Source organism: Podarcis melisellensis, assembly GCF_964234715.1.
Source record: "Podarcis melisellensis genome assembly, chromosome: 17".
Taxonomy (NCBI): domain Eukaryota; kingdom Metazoa; phylum Chordata; class Lepidosauria; order Squamata; family Lacertidae; genus Podarcis; species Podarcis melisellensis.
Window position 1 is genome coordinate 5,906,870 of NC_138534.1, and position 18,606 is coordinate 5,925,475.

General features: G+C 48.3%; 1 protein-coding gene across 2 annotated transcripts in view; it reads left to right on the top strand.

Annotated features, from left to right (window-relative positions):
- The window catches only part of SLC38A5 (solute carrier family 38 member 5), a 45,474-nt gene that overhangs the window by 18,247 nt on the left and 8,621 nt on the right, over nucleotides 1-18,606 (top strand). For both annotated transcript variants that reach the window (XM_081894415.1, XM_081894416.1), the window contains exons 3-12: nucleotides 1,353-1,437; nucleotides 4,966-5,081; nucleotides 6,280-6,353; nucleotides 7,324-7,416; nucleotides 8,012-8,093; nucleotides 12,090-12,172; nucleotides 14,109-14,167; nucleotides 14,375-14,521; nucleotides 17,563-17,642; nucleotides 18,426-18,526. In XM_081894415.1, the coding sequence (XP_081750541.1) occupies nucleotides 1,353-1,437; nucleotides 4,966-5,081; nucleotides 6,280-6,353; nucleotides 7,324-7,416; nucleotides 8,012-8,093; nucleotides 12,090-12,172; nucleotides 14,109-14,167; nucleotides 14,375-14,521; nucleotides 17,563-17,642; nucleotides 18,426-18,526 (920 nt within the window). The remainder of the gene's footprint in view (nucleotides 1-1,352; nucleotides 1,438-4,965; nucleotides 5,082-6,279; nucleotides 6,354-7,323; nucleotides 7,417-8,011; nucleotides 8,094-12,089; nucleotides 12,173-14,108; nucleotides 14,168-14,374; nucleotides 14,522-17,562; nucleotides 17,643-18,425; nucleotides 18,527-18,606) is intronic.

The window sequence follows — 18,606 nt, forward strand, 5'->3', positions numbered from 1 at the left end:
ATTTTTCTCTTCAGCTTTTATCCTGGAGCACCAGGGCTGGTCTGCAGTTACACAATTAAAGAAAAGAAACAAAACGAAGCAAAGAAACGGAGACTATTAAAAAACAAAGGCCAGTTTTTTAAAGGCAAGGTGTGCTCCGTAGGCAGCAGATTGGTTCTTCAAGCAGAATAGGAACACAGGAAACAGCCTTACTCTGAGCCAAACCATTGCCTCATATCTTCTTCGTTGGTGACCACTCGTAGCTGAGTAAGATTGTCTTCCATAAAATGGGTTTTAGGAAGACGCCTGTGCGTGAATTTGTTTTATGTGTGTAGATCAGTGCATGCTGACCAACACAAAGTCTTTGCAGTAAGGCTCTATTCCAGGGGTCAGCAAACTTTTTCAGCAGGGGGCTGGTCCACTGTCCTCAGACGTTGTGGGGGGACGGACTATATTTTTTTTGGGGGGGATGAACGAATTCCTATGCCCCACAAATAACCCAGAGATGCATTTTAAATGAAAGCACACATTCTACTCATGTAAAAACACCAGGCAGGCCCCACAAATAACCCAGAAATGCATTTTAAATAAAAGGACACATTCTACTCATGTAAAAACATGCTGATTCCTGGACCATCCGCGGGCCGGATTGAGAAGGTGATTGGGCCGGATCCAGCCCCCGGGCCTTAATTTACCTACCCATGCTCTATTCCGATGGCATGAGTATCACGATGACCGGTAGATTCTTACGTGCTGCAGCCTTCATCCGCCTTCACAGCCGTTGTAACATACCACTTGTTACTATCCGCCTGTCCTGCGGTTGAGGACTTCTGGGATCATTCTTTGTCTAGCTCCTTCCCTTTGACCTTACCGCCTTGGGTGACCCTGCTGGGAGTACGAGACTCCCGATGGCTTTGCTCACAAAGGTCATAAGAACATGCAAGCCCACTCACCACAACAAGGTGATGATCCAGCGAGTGAGATTGCCTGATACAGCCCAGTATGGTCTACACTGACTGGCAGAGGTTGAGAAAGGGGTCTCTTTCTCAGCACTACCTGGGATTGAACCTGGACCCTTCTCCCTGTGGAGCAGCTGCTCTACCGCTAAGCTACGACCCTTCCTCGCTGGGATGTTAGATTCTCCTTCACTGCAGCCAAACATCAGGAAATCAACTGGTGACAATATTTGATGGGGGGAATTGACTGGCTTGCTGAGCTGTCAGAACAGAGCATCTGGTGGGGTGGGGATACAAAACGTGAGTGCATTTGTTTTGGAGAGAGCCGTTTTGCAGGCCTGGCACCTGGGGTTCTTGCTGATACCCAATTCTGGGGCTGCATCCATTTCCCTGATTCTGTGTTTCTTTCCCTTCCAGCTATGAGGAAGAAGAGCGTGCTTTGACTGAGGAAGAGGAGTTCCTGCCCCACATTGCTAGCAAGAAACTGAACCAGTTCACTGACGTAGGTGGCCGTAGAGCCCAGATATTCTCCTGTCACCCTGGGTAGAAACTGAGACTATTGGCATCCATTCTTAAGAGGTCCCAATGTACAGGATATCTGCTTTCTTTGAACTCCAGTGTCTAACAGTCCACATGCCCTTTCCCTAACCATATATAGGACGATCCTCCGTACTCAGAATTTATGGGGTTGGCAAGGGGCTCTGTGCATGGCCAACAGATGTTGCAACCTTTGCTTTCCTCATCTTTCCTCCTGCCCTCATTTCTGCCAGATGCACCTTTTGGCCACATCAGAGCTGAAGCAGCCACCAGGGGAATCACATGCCATCGCTTTTCCTGGATGGTGCCATTCCGTTCAGACGGCAGGTGGGGAGGCTGCATTGAAGGATCTCCCATTTAAACCAGTTCATGCTAACAGAAAACCAGCATGGCCTAGAGGAGGCTAGCCACAAGAGCTGTTCTCCCCAACATGCTACCGTTATATGTGGAAGGATTTTATTATATTAGGGAAGCATTCAAGCATTGTGATTGAACCCCTCCAGTCAATCTCCAGTGGCACATCCCAGTAGCAAGAGCTGCACCCGAACAAGGCAACCAGTTCCTCTTTTGAGATTCCGTCTTTATCATTGTCCGCAGTTTCTCCCTTCATTCGCTTGTTTGCCCCTTTTCTTTTTAATTTCTGCTGATTCTGTGTGGCCCATTAATGATGCTTACTGTGGGCACATATGCATATTTATATCAATTACATTGGATTCCAGGCTCCAGGCTCATGACCAACAGGAACCTATTCAAAAATAATTTGTTTTTATTTTTTTATAACAATTTATAGGTTTTCCAAAAGTGACAAAACAAAACAAAAACAGAAAAGAAAAAAATTCATAACCAAATTAAACCATAAATTTTTAGTCGACTTCCCTCCACTCCCCCTCTTGGTTCCATTATAATGTACCATATTTTTCGCTCTACAAGACGCACCAGACCACAAGACGCACCTAGTTTTTGGAGGAGGAAAACTAGAAAAAATATATTCTGAATCTCAGAAGCCAGAACAGCAAGAGGGGTTGCTGCGGAGTGAAAGCAGCAATCCCTCTTGCTGTTCTGGCTTCTGGGATAGCTGCACAGCCTGCATTCGCTCCATAAGACAAACACACATTTCCCCTTACATTTTAGGAGGGAAAAAGTGAGTCTTATAGAGCAAAAAATACGGTACTTTTTAATGCACGTCCATAGAACCTTATATACTTAATTTTAAAACCTTCATATTATTACAAGTGACTTTTAAAAGTCACACTAATGTAAAAATCTGTACACAAAGCTTAAAAAATATGCATTGAACAATTGCCCTTTTTTGTAATAAATAGTCCTGCCTAGTTCAGTAATTTATTTTGCCAATCTTCTTCTTGATCTTCTTTGGTCGAAGCTTTCTCCTTCCATAGGGGCTGCTTGGTCTTAGCCTGGCATCCAGTCTCGCATATCGGAACAGAGCCTTTCGCTCAAACAGTCCATCAAGTCCTGTACATCTCAATATCATAATTTTTTTTTCACCCCAAAAAATGAAATTTCAAGCAGCAGACAAATACCAAGCAGCTTGTGCACCTGGAGCAGCATTGTACAATTCCCCATGCAGAGTCTTACTTTATTTTACACATGGGGAAATGTCATTCTGCCTCTGTTCCCCCCCCTCCAGTAGCTCAGAGCATCTGTTGTAGGCATAGTAGGTGGTGGCAGGCGGCAGTGTTGAATTTCATCTGTGATGTAAATGGCAGCACACTGGTCCCTGCTGTAATGTGCAGGGCCGGCCCAAGACGGTTTGACACCTGAGGCCACAAAATGGCAGACCCCCAACCCGGGAGCAAAGGGGGAGTGAAGATTTACATTGGACACAAAAGGGGGGATCAAACCAACCTTCCCAGGTGGTTGAAGTGGGAATCAAAGGCAGTGGTGTGTGTGGGAAGGGGCCTGCTCTGAATCACACTGGGTGAGTACAGAACCCAGGAGACTCCAGAGGGCAGCCCCCCCCCCCCCACGTTCCTCCCTGGGAGGGGGAGGAGACCAGCGGTGCCTCCTATTTGCCAAGAGCCCACATTGGGGGGAGCGCTGCCAAGGAGGCAGCGGATCCGCTCTCCAACATGTTTACTTCAGCCATTGATGCCACCATGCCTTTCTTGGAGGTCGGAAATGCTGCTCCTATGGATGCTGCTGCCTGAGGCAGTCACCTCAGCTTGCCTCATGGGTGGGCCGGCCCCGGTGATGCCTGTGCCATTTTGTCCCCTTTTAAAAAGTCTCTTTAGAGTATTATTATAATTATAATTTCTGTAAGGAAAGAGGCATCAAACCCAGAGGGCCAGACTACGCACCCAGCAGATAACCAGACCCCACAGCCATAATTTTTCACTGAAGGATGCCAGTCCCACTGAATCCGACTGCAATGGTTGGTTCAGTATCTGTTGGAAGCTAAAGCTGAGTTTCCATGTCAAAGAGTTAGACCTGTCTGTTCTGAACTCTGGCCATTCTTCTCCTAGAAGCTGACTGCCAGTCCTACTGTTGTCTCTCCTTCTCATTCTTTGCGCTTCAAAACCGTCCTGCCAGTTTAAAGCCCCCTCCTGCCCCCCTTCCTTATTCCGCCTTTCAAGAAACTTTTACTAGCCCAATCTGCTCCAGATGCTCCGAGGCCTGAGCAGAGGAGCCCCTGCATCTCCCAGCTCCGCAGTCTGAATTGAGGAGCTTCCCAGTCAGCAACCCTCCAGGTTTTCCCCTAGTCTCCAACCCCCACCAGCCCGTTATTCTGGCCAGCGATTAAGGATGATGGGCTCTGTAGTCCTTCAACAGCGGAAAGGCATCAGGTTGAGGAAGGCTGGTCTAAAGGTTTGCACTACACCTGTGCGGTATAGTAGTTAAGAGCGGTAGACTCGTAATTTGGTGAACTGGGTTCGCGTCTCCGCTCCTCCACATGCAGCTGCTGGGTGACCTTGGGCTAGTCACACTTCTCTGAAGTCTCTCAGCCCCACTCACCTCACAGAGTGTTTGTTGTAGGGGAGGAAGGGAAAGGAGAATGTTAGCCGCTTTGAGACTCCTTCGGGTAGTGATAAAGCGGGATATCAAATCCAAACTCTTCTTTTTCTTCTTCTTGCCTCCCACATTGCTCCTACTAGCCAAGACTCCCACCCCTGACCCAACCACCAACAAGAACATCATGTTCTCCAAGTTCCTTTTTCTTCCTGGCTCCTAGACTCTGTCATAGGCGCCAGTCCCTTTACGTCAGGAGTGGGGAACCTGTGGCCCTGCAGATATTGCTGGACTCCCAACTCCCATCAGCCCCAGCCCCAGCCAACAGTCAAGGATGATGGGAGCTGTAGTCCAGAAAGTCGTATGGCTCCCTTTCCCCGCTGTGCTTTGTTGTTGTTGTTGTTGTTAACAATGCATTTTCCACAACACGGTCTCTCCCCCTCCACAGAAGCGAAACCCTTTGCTTGTGCCCCACCATTTTTCCCTGACCTGATTTTTTACTCTTCCTTCCCCCTCTGACTTGCAGTTTGAGGGAAAGACGTCCTTTGGGATGTCGGTCTTCAACCTGAGCAACGCCATCATGGGCAGCGGCATCCTGGGCCTGGCCTACGCCATGAGGAACACGGGGATCGTCCTTTTTGTGTGAGTGCCCCTGCCTGGCACACCGGCCAGGGAGGTTTCAAAGCCCTGGGGAGAAGGAAGCGGGTGGGAACGCGCCCCACTCATCCCACCCAAGGGCACAGGCCATTGGCAGGGCAGCACGCACAGAGCTGGGAGCATAGCTGGGGAGCATAGCTGAGCAGCAAATTCCCAAACGGGGGCTCGCAGGAGCAGAGGAAGCGGCCCAACACAGAGCCAGATCATCTAGCTTGGTAGCATTTGCAGGAACTGCCAGCGGCTGTCCAGGCTTTCAGGTACAGTGGTGCCTCGCAAGACGAAAAGACTCGTTCCGCGAGTCTCTTCGTCTTGCGTTTTTTTTCGTCTTGCGAAGCAAGCCCATTAGCGGCTTAGCGGGCTTAGCGGATCAGCTGATAAGCGGCTTAGCGGATCAGCTGATAAGCGGCTTAGCGGATCAGCTGATAAGCGGCTTAGCGGATCAGCTGATAAGCGGCTTAGCGGCTTGGGAAAAAGGGGGGGGGGAACCCCCGCAGGAACTTGCAAGACATTTTCGTCTTGTGAAGCAAGCCCATAGGAAATTCGTTTTGCGAAGTACCTCCAAAACGGAAAACCCTTTCGTCTAGCGGGTTTTCCGTCTTGCGAGGCATTCGTCTTGCGGGGCACCACTGTACCTGAGATGCCAGTGATGGAACCCAGGACCTTCGGCATGCGAAGGAGATGTCCTGCCTAGAGCAGGGCGGTCCACCACATGGTCCTCAGTCCGCATCCGGCCCTCAATGTCTTTTTTGGCTGCCCTCGCCAACATTTGATTTTCCCCCTTCCCCAGTCCTTGCCCTGGCTTCCCACATCTGGGTCAGTGAGGCGTTGGGAAGCAGACATGAAGCTTTGCCGGGGTCCTAGAACCTCTAGCCTACTTAGCGCTGTCACAGCTTTGGGGAAAGTTGGAGGGCTCTAGGGCAAATGTCGGCCTTGCTCCCCATCTTCCCAACAAGACAAGAGTGCAGCTCACAAGTTCCACATCAAAGTACACTTGTAGCCCACTTGGTATGAAAAGTTGGAGTGCCCTGGTCTGACGTTTGATAGGACTCTGTGGCCTCTGGGATTCTGTGCCAGGCTGTGGGAAGGGAGTTAGGTTTGGATTTGAAGCTTGGGGAGTTGGCAGGCCCTGCCCCTGGGACAACAGTGTGTGGCTGATGCTTGCTTTTGTCCATCTCTTCACTAGGGTGCTTCTGATCTGCATTGCTTTGCTGTCCTCCTACTCCATCCACCTGCTGCTGAAATGCGCTGGCGTTGTGGGTAAGTTGTGGGCAGCGGTAGAAGCCCTTCGCTGCTCCTCGGATGCCATTTATACTTGTCCCAAGAGGCACAAATCAAAGGTGTTCTGGCCGGGGGGAGCAGGAAACTTCATTCCTCTGTCTGGAGTCAGACAGCGTCTTTAGAAGAGAATTGGAATTGGTTCGAGATGGGTTTCGCTGACACGCTGTATGTGTTGAGTGCACAGATCTTTATTTTTAATAATAATATTTTTTATTTATACCCCTCCCTCCCCAGCCAAGACCAGGCTCAGGGCGGCTAACACCAAATAAAAACAATTGATTGAAATAGAGCTTTAAAAACAAGATTAAATTACAACATTAAAACATTAAAATGCAACCTCCTTTCAGTGGAAACTCATTCAAAAACTTTTTTGGGGATAAAAACGTCAAGTCTTCACCAAGGCCCAGTTCTGCCTCTGGCTGAAGAGGCTTTGAAGGCTTTTGGAACAGTGCCAACACTTGCCAAATCTGACAAGCCATGGCAGATAAACCCATGCTTTAAATGTTCTCCTCAGCCTCTCTTGCACAACGTCTGCCACCTGCAACTTCCAAAGTGCCCAGATTCCTGGTTTTTAAAATGATTGAGGCATGAGGTGAATTGGCATTTGCAATTGATTTAGATCTCTGTAGTGGTTTGTGTCAGCTGGGGCCAGGCAGGCTATGCCTGAAGAGCATGTTTGGGCCTCCTTTCACTGCCTTAACGTAGAATCGCACACTTTCCTGATGAGGCAGAATAGGGAAAGTCCCGTGAGAGCTGGAGTGGGGAGTGGCAATATTCATGATGGGAGAAGCCTCACTGGTAGATAGAGGGGAGGTGGCTGAACTGGAGGAGCGGTGACACTAACTGGGAGCCATGGGTTACAAGTAAGGTGATTTCCTAGCCATTTGTAAAAAAAAAAAAACAACAATAACAATAACAGCAACAATCTGCATCTCTCTTTTTCATCTAGGAATTAGAGCCTACGAACAGCTGGGACTCCGGGCTTTTGGCCACGGGGGCAAAGTTGTTGCAGCTGTGATAATCTCAATACACAACATAGGAGGTAAGGGCTTGTTCTGGCCCACAGATGTTCTGTGAGGCTAAGAAACAATCTGTCATGGTAACACAAAGCCCACCCGACCCCCTGCCACAAGTCTGGGGCTCCACAACCTGTAGGCATTATTGATTGTCTCCCAACATAATGGCAAGAAGCATCCCATCCATTCATTTCTGTTTGTGCAGTCAAACTTCCCCCCTCCATGCACCCCCCCCAAACTTCTCCAGGGGTTCCCCATACCCATCGGAGAAGATTTGGGAGGGTGTGGGGCTTGCACAGGGTGATTAGAGGAGGAGAAGGTCTCCTTGTGCAAGTGGAAATCCTTGCGCTTACAGGGCATGTTACCTGGATACTGCCCTGAACGTTTAGTCCATTTGTCTGTGCCAAATTTATCCTGCTTTACTGCTAGCAGGAGAGAATGTGTGGGCAAAGAACTATAGGGTGCCGAAACTGGCAGTTTTCTCATGAATTCCGCATCATACCTGCTACCTGATTTGGCTGGTATGCAAAATGGTGGAAAAAAATTGTCCTGCGGCCCTGCTGATTGCTCTCCTCCTGGGTCAAGAAGGGAAATCTTCCTGACAGCTTTTTCTTTTCACAGCAATGTCCAGCTACCTGTTTATCGTGAAATCTGAGCTGCCACTTGTGATCCAAACTTTCTTAGGGCTGTCAGGGAACAACGGGTAAGCAAAACAACCTCCAGTTCAATTCTCAGTCCTGTACTGACCTTCCCCCCTCTGTTGTTTCTGTTTTCTTTTTAAATAAAAATTAGGAAGGGTCAGTGACCACACTCAGTGTACAAATTTAATCCAAAAAGAAATAGAAGGTGACTTAGTAGGGCCTCACTTGATCTTGCTTAATCCAGATCATCTGCAACCTTTCTGAACGCTTTGGGATTTTCAAAAAGAATGGTGAGCACCGCAACAAAATGGCTGCCACGGCAGGCAGTGCCGTAGCGTGGGGGTGCAGGAGGGGCCGGCCGCACCGGGCGCAACATCTGGGGGTTAGGGGGCGCAAATCCACGGGTTAGGGGGCGCAAATTACTTGCCTTGCCCTGGGTGCTGACAACCCACGCTACGCCACTGACGGCAGGCCACAAAATACCTGTGGTGGCCTGTGGAAGTGTGTTCTGCTACGATTTGCTGTCCCCTCCCCTGCTTGCTCACAATGTGGGGTGTGTGTTTTGTAGATGCTGAGAAGGAGGAGCAGGAAAAGGGAAAATGCACAGAGTCCATATCTTTCCAAGGCAGGGTGTGTGTGTGCAGAGAGGGGTGGGAACGCGACAAAAACACCTGTCACCCAGAGAGAAGGAGGTTGGAAAGCAAGCAAACAGACCCCAGAAAGAAGTGTGGCTGGCAGGGGGAAATGGGATGGCAAACAACAGAACTTGGGTGTTTGGGTGGGAAGCATCCGAGCCCCAGAGCTGAGGAAGGGCAACAACAAACACAAACCAGTTCCGGGTTTACGGTGGTGTGGGTGGTTGCCCCACACGGGGTGCCAAGCTGAGGGACACCAAATTGAGGAGATCCACTATTGAGGAGATCCATTTGAGGGTGCCCAATTTTGGCCTTGCTCAGGGCGCCATTTTGTGAAAGATTGCCAAAGTCCACCCCTGCACAGACTTCCAGAGTGGAGGGGAAAACAACCACAAATGATGATGATGGTGATGATTTATTTATTCCCCAGCCACTCTGGGCGGCTTTCAACAGAGAGCGGCTTACACACACACACACACACACACACACAGCCTTCAGTTCCTTCCTTCCTTCCTTCCTTCCTTCCTTCCTTCCTTCCTTCCTTCCTTCCTTCCCTCCCTCCCTTCCTGAGCATCATTACTGCTATAGGCACCGTGTTGAGGACAACCAGACTTGACCCCGAAGTACTACTAAAGCAATTAACACCCATTTCCACAACCCCTAGTGTGGACATAGGGAACCTGCAGCCCTACAGATACTAGTTGGACTAGAATTCCCAGGATCCCTGGCCACTGGTTCTGCTTGTGGGGGCTGATGGGAGTTGGAGTCCTGGAAGGTCACCCCAGGGTTCCCTGGCCCTGCTGGACACATTCTTTGGCTTATTCCACAGGAGTTTTTTTTGTGTGTGTGATTTCAACTTAATAACAGTTGTTTTTATTTTATTTAACGATGGCCAACAGATTTTTAAATTTAAATCCGTTTTCGAGCCAGTGAGAACACCCAGTAGTTTCACCTCAGAGTCAACTTGGGGGCAGCGCCCAATCACATCCGTGGTTATTTTAAGGATCTGAACCCGCATTGACCTTCCCTCTGGAGCCATCGTAGGACCACTGTGACCCGTGATGAAAGTGGATCAGGATTTTTTCCCTTCTCTCTACCCCCGCCCCATCTTGGCCCTTCCCTTCAAGCTTTCTGTGAGGCCTTCGGAGCCGTTTTATGGAGGGAAGCAGCTGGCCTTTTTTGGCTCCATTTCCCTTCTATAAATGGCTCCCAGCGTGGGGCTTGCTGCCCTCTTCACACGCCTTCCCTGAGCAGGAGAGTTTCTGGGGCCTCAGCAGTGTCCTGAATTGGAGGACCCGACCCCCCTCAAACAGAAAGGCGTAGGGCACATCCGCCCCCCCAAGTGAATTACAACCTGCCCCCCGACACCTGTACTTGATGTTCGCTTTGAACCTGGAGCCAAACTACCACATCGAAACACAGCTGTCTTGTAACATTATCCAGTCCAGAGTTAGATAAAGGGAAGGAGAAAAAGTGGCTGGGAAAGAAGGAGTTTTTGCAGAGGAAAGTGACCAGAAAGAAGGAGGTTAAGCGCCCCCCCGTTCCCTGCCACTACTGCACCAAAAATCAGCCCCCCGCCTCGTCCCCAAGGCTGCCTCGTAGCAAAGTAACCTCTGGCTAATGTTTCACATAGCTGTGTTGTGTAACATGTTGTTTGAACCTCTCACTCCCAGCTGTTGAAAACAGTAAATCAAAATGCTAAGTTTCTGGGGTGAGGGAGAATCTCGCTCAGTCAGCCTTGAGGCCCAGGGCTGCTACTGTTGGAGAAAGTGGGCCCGTGAGTTGAATAAATATTATTTACTTATTATATATTTATAGACCACCTTTTTCTTCTAACAGTCTCAAGGTGGTGTACATGGTTCTCCCCCCCCCCCCATTTTATCCTAACAACAACCCTGTGAGGTAGGTTAGGCTGTGAGATTGTGACTCACCCAAAGTCATCCGTTGAACAGCTGAGTGGGGATTCGAACCCTGGTCTCTCCCAGCTCCTAGTCCAACACTTTAACCATTTTGCCACACTGGCTATTGAAAAGATAGATAAAGAAAAGATGATGCCAAGTTACAGAGTTTTGGTGTCCATTGTGCCGGCTGAATGTAGCCCTGGAAGCAGGGAGGGTCCTTGGTGGGCTTCACGGAAGCATGGTAGAAGAAAACTTGCCTTCCATTTCACACAAAAGGAAAAGAAAAGCTACACCTATACAGTGGTACTTTGGGTTAAGAACTTAATTCATTCCGGAGATCCGTTCTTAACCTGAAACTGTTCTTAACCTGAAGCACCACTTTAGCTAATGGGGCCTCCTGCTGCCGCCGCTGCCGCCGGAGCACTATTTCTGTTCTCACCCTGAAGCAAAGTTCTTAACCTGAAGTACTATTTCTGGGCTAGTGGAGTCTAACCCGAAGCACCTGTAACCTGAAGCTTCTGTAAGCTGAGGTACCACTCCTCTGGATACGAACGGGATCCGTTCCGGAGTCCCGTTTGCATCCTGAAGTAAACGTAAGACACATCTCTGCGTGCATGGGTCGTGTTTCACCACTTCTGCGCATGCGCGTGATGTCATTTTGAGCATCTGCGCATGCGCAAGCGGCAAAACCCAGAAGTAACGTGCTCCATTACTTCTGGGTCGCCATGGAGTGGAACCCAAAAATACTTAACTTGAAGCTGCTTCAACACGAGGTATGACTGTATTTTGGCTGATTATGTGGAGGGTGTGATGCCGCAAAGATTTACAAGACAGGTGATCTTTCAGGGAACCTGGACCTGAGTTTTTCAGAGCTTTGTGTGTCAGCAAGACCTTCAACGTGACCCGGTAGCTGACTGACAACCAGTGCACATCCTCAGCACTGGTGTAAGGCGTGCATGCATACCCAGTGGCTCCTCTCATCCGTCCAGCTGCAAAATTCTGCATTATCTGCCGCTACTAGATCCATCCCAAGGGAAGCCCCATGCAGAGCACATTACAGTAGCAGGGAGTGGCAAACCTGAGTCTGTTGCAGCAGAAATAACTTTAAAAGGCACTTGCCATGCGCACAAGCTTTCTGATGACATGGACACCAGCTTTCCAAAAGTTTATAAAAGCTGCTAGACCTTGAGGGTGCCACGTGCGTTTGTTGCTTTTTGTAACATGGCTTCCTGTCTTGGAAGTATGCTGCTGGTTGTTCTTGCTCATTAATATCCATATAGACTTAACGGAGGGGACGGGATTGAGTGAGCAAGTGCCAAGGAGAACCGGGACCCTGTGCTTCCCAGCCTTCACAGAAGGGGGAATTCAAACTCATTGCACAAAGGCGAGAAAAGCTGCCCAAATTCCCTCTTGGATGCGACGGTTAAAGGACAGGAGCCCTGCTTACTTTTGCCTCTGTTCATCTGAGGGGAAAAATGTAGCATCCATTAGCTGTTGTGACCTTGATATTGTTTGTTTTCAGCGAGTGGTACATGAACGGGAATGTCTTGATCATCGTTGTCAGTGTTGGTGTCATCCTGCCCCTGGCTATGATGAAACATTTGGGTAAGTGGTGGAGAGCATCTGTCCCTGGTGTTTTGCTTAGGTACACTTGGATAAGCAATGGCCCAGCCACGGTGTGTGTGTGTGTGTGTGTGTGTGTGTGTGTGTGTGTGTCTGCAGGGCCGTCTTTACTCAGGGGTGTGGGGCACCTGGGCGCCGAATTCTGGGGGGCAGCAGGCACCTGTCACTGAAGCTGCCTAAGCTCTAAACTATCTACCTGGTGGGCGATTGGTGACTGCGGCAATGTCTGCTGTGTATTGGCTGCCGCTGCGGCAATTGTGAGTGACAGGTGGCTGCTTCCGCTGATCGGGCAGGCGCTAGGCAGCAATGGCATAATAATGTTTAATTTGGGGGCGCTGGGCAGATCTTTGCACCCTGGTGGTGCATATGCTAAAGACGGCCGTGTGTGTGTGTGTGTGTGTGTGTGTGTGTGTGTGTGTCACTGCAGTGAACATTTCCTTCTTCCCTGAGAGTTGAAGGCAATGTTGTTTGTGTCTCTCCCGCCCTCTGCTGGAGGGAATCAGCTTTGGCATCATATGAGTAGCATCCTGTTCTCACACTGTCCCATCAAACCTGCTACCTCCTCTGGGGAATTACTTTTCCCTGTCAGCTTGCATGCCCATGGGAAATGTTGCGGGTGAAGAAGAATATGTATGTCCTGTTGCAGGGGGTTGGGCCAGTCTTATGAAATTTATTTTAAGTAAATAAATAGGTGTCAAAGTTTACTTCTAGAGTAGGTTGCCACTTACCTCTGTGCTCCCAGAATGTTCCTGGAATGAAGATAGGGTGGTCCGTGGCCACCATTAAGAGGGTCCTTTCACAGACAACACACACACACGCCCTTTCCTAATCAAGTAATTAATATTTTTTAAGGAAGCCACTGTCTCCACTGCAAGCAGACCTTTGCCCATGTGGATCACGGCAGTCCCTTCCAGCCAACCTATTTATGGAGCATTCATTCTGGTTTGTTGGCACAAAGTTTGCAGAGAGGTTAGACAGCAATAGCTTTTCATGTAACACTTGGTTCTGATTTGTTTGCGTGGAAGTCGGGCAAGCGTTATCTTACGCTATCCAGTGCATTTTTCTGTCACTTTTCCTTATTGTGAAAAAAGTATCGATTCTTTTAGGGGAAGTGGGTTTGCTTTGCAACAGTGCCTATTCATCTTAAGTTGTGCAACCTGAATTTGTTGGTGCGCCATTGAACCCCGTCACGAAATTGTGGTGTTCTGGAAGCACCCAATAAATATGTTCACCCTATCCCCCAACTTCCCCTCTATAGGGCAGCCTAAATGTGCTTCCTAGTCCGGCGAAACTGCAGAAATTTTAATTTCAAGTATTCCCCCTAGCCTTAACCCTGTTTGTTTGTTTGTTTGTTTGTTTGTGATCAGGGCTCTTGTGCCTTTTAGCAGAACGATAGAGAGAGAGGTCCAACAGGTGCTGTTTTTGTTGGCATGGAGCAGGGATCAGCAACCTTTTTCAGCCGTGAGCCGGTCCACCGTCCCTCAGACTATGTGGTGGGCCATACTGTATTTTGAAAAAAAAAAAATAATGAATGAATTCCAATGGCCTACAAATAACCCAGAGATGCATTTTAAATAAAAGAACACATTCTGCTCATGTAAAAATACCAGGCAGGCCCCACAAATAACCCAGAGATGCATTTTAAATAAAAAGACACATTCTACTCATGGGAAAACAAGCTGATTCCCAGACCGTCTGCGGGTTGGCTTTAGAAGGCGATTGGGCCGCATCTGGGCCCTGGGCCTTAGGTTGCCTACCCATGGCATGGAGATAACATGGTGAGCAAGAAATGGCGTTGTTTACAAGCCGGTTGAAGAGAACTGAACAGAGGATCTGTTCTAATCCTTGTTATCATTTACTCTATGTGGAAGCTTGATGTGCTCTTTCTTTCTCTCTCTCTCCCTCCTTCTCCTCACAGGTTATCTTGGTTATACCAGTGGGCTCTCCCTCACCTGTATGTGTTTCTTCCTCATCTCGGTGAGTTGATGGGAATTTTCAGAAGCGCGGTCTTCTCCCACCTGGAGAATTGTGTTTTCTTTATAAGCTGCCAAGTGTAATAGGAAATGGGTATCCAGGGCTCCTAGTACTTAATGGGGAAATGGATTTTGGGGCAGCTTCTCCCCCCACTCCCTGCTCCTTTCCCAAGCTTGGTATTCAACATCAGTTTTCATTCCCGCCTTAAAGGTGATCTACAAGAAATTTGAGATTCCCTGCCCCCTCAATGGGACACACTCTGAAAAGCCCCCCGTCTACTACAATGGGAACAATGGCACTTTGGGGTCTGATGATGATGATGTCTGTGCTCCTGAAGTCTTCACTGTCAACTCCCAGGTTAGTAGGAAGGATCCTGAAAAGGATTCTGGGGGATGTGTAGGGGCTTAAAAGTGGCTGCAAGGTTGACATACAAGCAAGGGGACAAGGATAACTGTGACTTTAAAGATGAATGGGAACCCTTTACAAAGTATTTGAAGATGCAACAAAGCAAACTGGACTCCTTGGCTGGTTTTGAATAAACATTCACAAACTTTTTATTGATAATAATCAGCTAAATAGTTTGAGGATCTATACAGCTGTGTAACACACAGAAAACAGCATTTTTAGAGAAATAAAAGACTGGAACTGAGGGAAGTCGGGAGGTGGGGGTGGGTGAGTTCTGTGGGGGGAGGGAGTAAAAATGGGGAGGAATAAGGATGATATGTTTCTGGATAATATGTTTTGTTTTAATTTTGAGTAAAAAAAGTTATTTAAAAAAGTGGCTGCAAGGCATAGAGAAACTGCATCAAATGAGGAGCTTAGAAGTGATCTTGTAGGTTTTTATGGGAGATCTGATAACCCGTGTGTGTGTTTGTGTGTGTGCATACTTCAGACGAGGGTTTGAAGGAGGGACGCAGATGGTGCTGTGGTCTAAACTACTGAGCCTCTTGGGAAGAGGTCGGCAAGGCATACTGGGCATGGGCCGGATCACTCCCATGGAGATCGTCCGTGCGCCAGGCCGGCACAGCGTGAAGCCAGAAATCACATTTGCACATGTCCACAGCGCTGGAAATCGCTTTTGCACATGCCCAGATGCCGAAAACCGCACCTGCGCAAAAGTAATTTTCGGCGTCTGGGATGTGCAGAAGCGATTTCTGAATGATATGAATCAGAACCATGCGACGATTTCTGGACCATCTGCGGGCTGGATCCAGAACCCATTGGGGCTGGAACCAGCCCACAGGGCTTAGATTGCTAACCTCTGTTCTTGGGCTTGCTGATCAGAAGGTTGGTGGTTCGAATCCCCGCAACGGGGTGAGCTCCCTTTGCCCTGTCCCAGCTCCTGCCAACCTAGCAGTTTGAAAGCATGCCAGTGCAAGCAGATAAATAGGTACCACTGCACCAGGAAGGTAAACAGTGTTTCTGTGCACTCTGGTTTCTGTTACGATGCTCCATTGCGCCAGAAGCGGTTTAGTCATGTTGACTGCATGACCCGGAAAAGCTGTCTGTGGGCAAACGCCGGCTTCCTCAGCCTGAAAGCGAGATTTTTGCCGCAACCCCATAGTCGCCTTTGACTGGACTAAACAGTCCAGGGGTCCTTTACCTTTTACATTTTACTTCAGAAATACAAAGAAGACATTTAATTCTCCAGTAAGTGAGGAAGAAGAATGCCAAGCAAACTTGAGTAAAAACTACTGGCTCACTTGGGATTCCTATGGACAGAGGACTCCAAAAAGTTTGAGAAATTACGAAGCCAACCCCTGACAATTCTGTTTCCAAAATGTTTATGTAAACATCAGATACTGTAATTCTGGAATGAAGCTAGGATTACTTTTATCCATAAAACATATCAAGGTAGTTCAAACCAGGAATGGGCAACCTTTTCCATGAAGGGCCACTTCTCCTCAGGGGTGGTATACTAGTGGTGGGCAGGATTGGTGCAAAAAATGGGTGGAGCCCCTCCTTTTCTGCCACTCCCCTGGCACTCATTTTGCCCACTCTTCATTATGTGACCTTAAGGTCGCAGGCTGCCAGTTCCTGGTATGGACCTACTGAACTGGGACCTGCTGTATTTTCCCTGCATAATTGACTGAGCAATTTAAAAAAAGACAGTCTGTAAGTATAAACTTCAGGAACAGGTTTCATATTTATGGACAAACTTATCAGGTAATATCAGAACAGCCTTTGCTATAATTAATTCCCGTAATGCTATAATAGTGAAGAAACCACTGTGAAGTTCATGGATGCAGATGAATGCATTTGATGCACTAGAATGGTAATTTATCTTCTCACTTTTAGAAAGATTCAATCTGCAGAGATTGCCATGAATTCTCATATACCAGTTGTGAAGCAAAGGATGGCCAAACTCTAGTATGATGCCCCAGTGTCAAAACCTTACTATAACACAGGAAGGGGAAGAACACAGAAAAAGGTGTAAATATACACCTTCCATTTTGGAAATTTAAACATGGCATTGACGTCAATGTTTGCCATTGCTTTTCAGTTTTGTCAGTAGCTTACTTCTGAATTTGTAGCTCCTGTTTTCATTGCCCCAATATGTTTATTAACAACAACAACAGCAATAGTAAGAAGTAATAGATCCCCAAAATAATTCAATTCATTTTAGTGTTGTTTAATAGCAGGCGTATAAACCTCCACTCCCCAGACCAAATACGGCTCATCAGGCCTCTGATTCCAGTCCAATTGGCTTCTGCATGTCACATTCTTGCCAGTACAGTGGTACCTCTGGTTACGAACTTAATTCGCTCCAGAGGTCTGTTCTTAACCTGAAACTGTTTTTAAGCTGAGGTACCACTTTAGCTAATGGGGCCTCCTGCTGCTGCCACACAATTTCTCTTCTCATCCTGAGGTAAATTCTTAACCCGAGGTACTACTTCCGGGTTAGCGGAGTCTGTAACCTGAAGTGTTTGTAACCCGAGGTACCACTGTATAGAAGCCAGTCAGAATGGCAAAGCAAGGATAGGGTGCTTTGTGTTGCTTACCTGACGGCCAGTTGGGCAGGCAAAGTAGAAGTTTGTGTTGCTGTTCCATCAGCCCAATCAGCTGCCATTTCCACATTGCATGTGAGAAAGGGAGCCCCATTTGCACTGCACTGTATGGAGGTGAATGGGTGAGTGTGAATGGGTGAGCCAAAGTCCAATGCACAGAGCTTAACCAAAGTGCTTGAGAGCCAGCTAGTTGTTGGATGCTTGGAAACTGCAGTGCAAGAGTCTTTGTAGCTCCGGTAGCACCAAGCGCTGTGCATTGAAACAGCTATTGGAGCAAGACGCATTCTGCCCTCCCTAAAAAAAACCCCGGAAAGGATATGTTGGAAGTTCTGGGTTTCAGATGTGGCAAGTGGAGCAGAGAATTGATTTATACTCCCTCTCCTTTCACAGACGGCCTACGCCATCCCCATCCTGGCATTTGCTTTTGTCTGCCATCCAGAGGTTCTGCCCATTTACACTGAGCTGCGCAGGTACGTAAACTGCAGGCATGATAGATGGTTAAAAGAGGGGAAGCCTGTTCTTTTTCAACTCTTTAAAAGGGGGTGAGGAAGGAGGGAGGGTAGGAGAAAGTGCAAAAGATTCCTTTCCCCCCAAAGAAAAAGAAACATTGGACAGAAACTCTCCAAATGTAAGAAGAATCTGGCTGCTGGATCATGCCAGTGGGATAGTCCAGTATCCTGTGGCCAGCCAAATACTGTGGACAAGCCCACAAACACGGCATGAGCCCAACAGCACTCTCCCCACTTGTTTTCTGCAATAAGTTTCCCCAAACTACAGGGGTCTCTTCTAACTGGGGGAAAGCGGGGGGCTGGAATAGGAGGAGCACATCACAGGGGAGCAAGGACAGCTTTCTTGAATCCGGGATACTGCCTGGGGGTTGAATTCCCACCCAGCCATCATAAAAGATCACCATACCCACTTGGAATCCAGCCAGTCATCGTCCCCAGGTCAAATAAGTGGTAGGCGCCCTTCTCTTCGGGAAATGAGAGGTTGCCCCAGAGGCCTCTGGGATACCCTCTCAGGTCTTGGAGGGGGAACCTGTTGTGTTTGCGTGATGCGTTTTGATTGGTGCTTGGGGACAACACTGACTGAGGGTTTCCATCTTGAATGGGATAGACCTCAAATCTCCATTGACTGGCAAGGGCTTGGGAGCCAGAAATCCTAGGTTCTGTTACCCCACACTGCTCTGAAAAGGGATCGGGGCTAAATATAGGTTATAAACAGTAGACGTGAACTCTCTGTGCCTTGCCTAGGGCCTCCAAACGTCGGATGCAGAATGTAGCAAATGTCTCCATCCTCGCCATGTTTGTCATGTACCTGCTGACCGCCATTTTTGGCTACCTCACTTTCTACGGTAAGGAACAACCTCCCTCAGTAGGTAATAATGGGGGACAAACCATTTAATTATCTTTCATGCACAGGAACAGCGAAGCG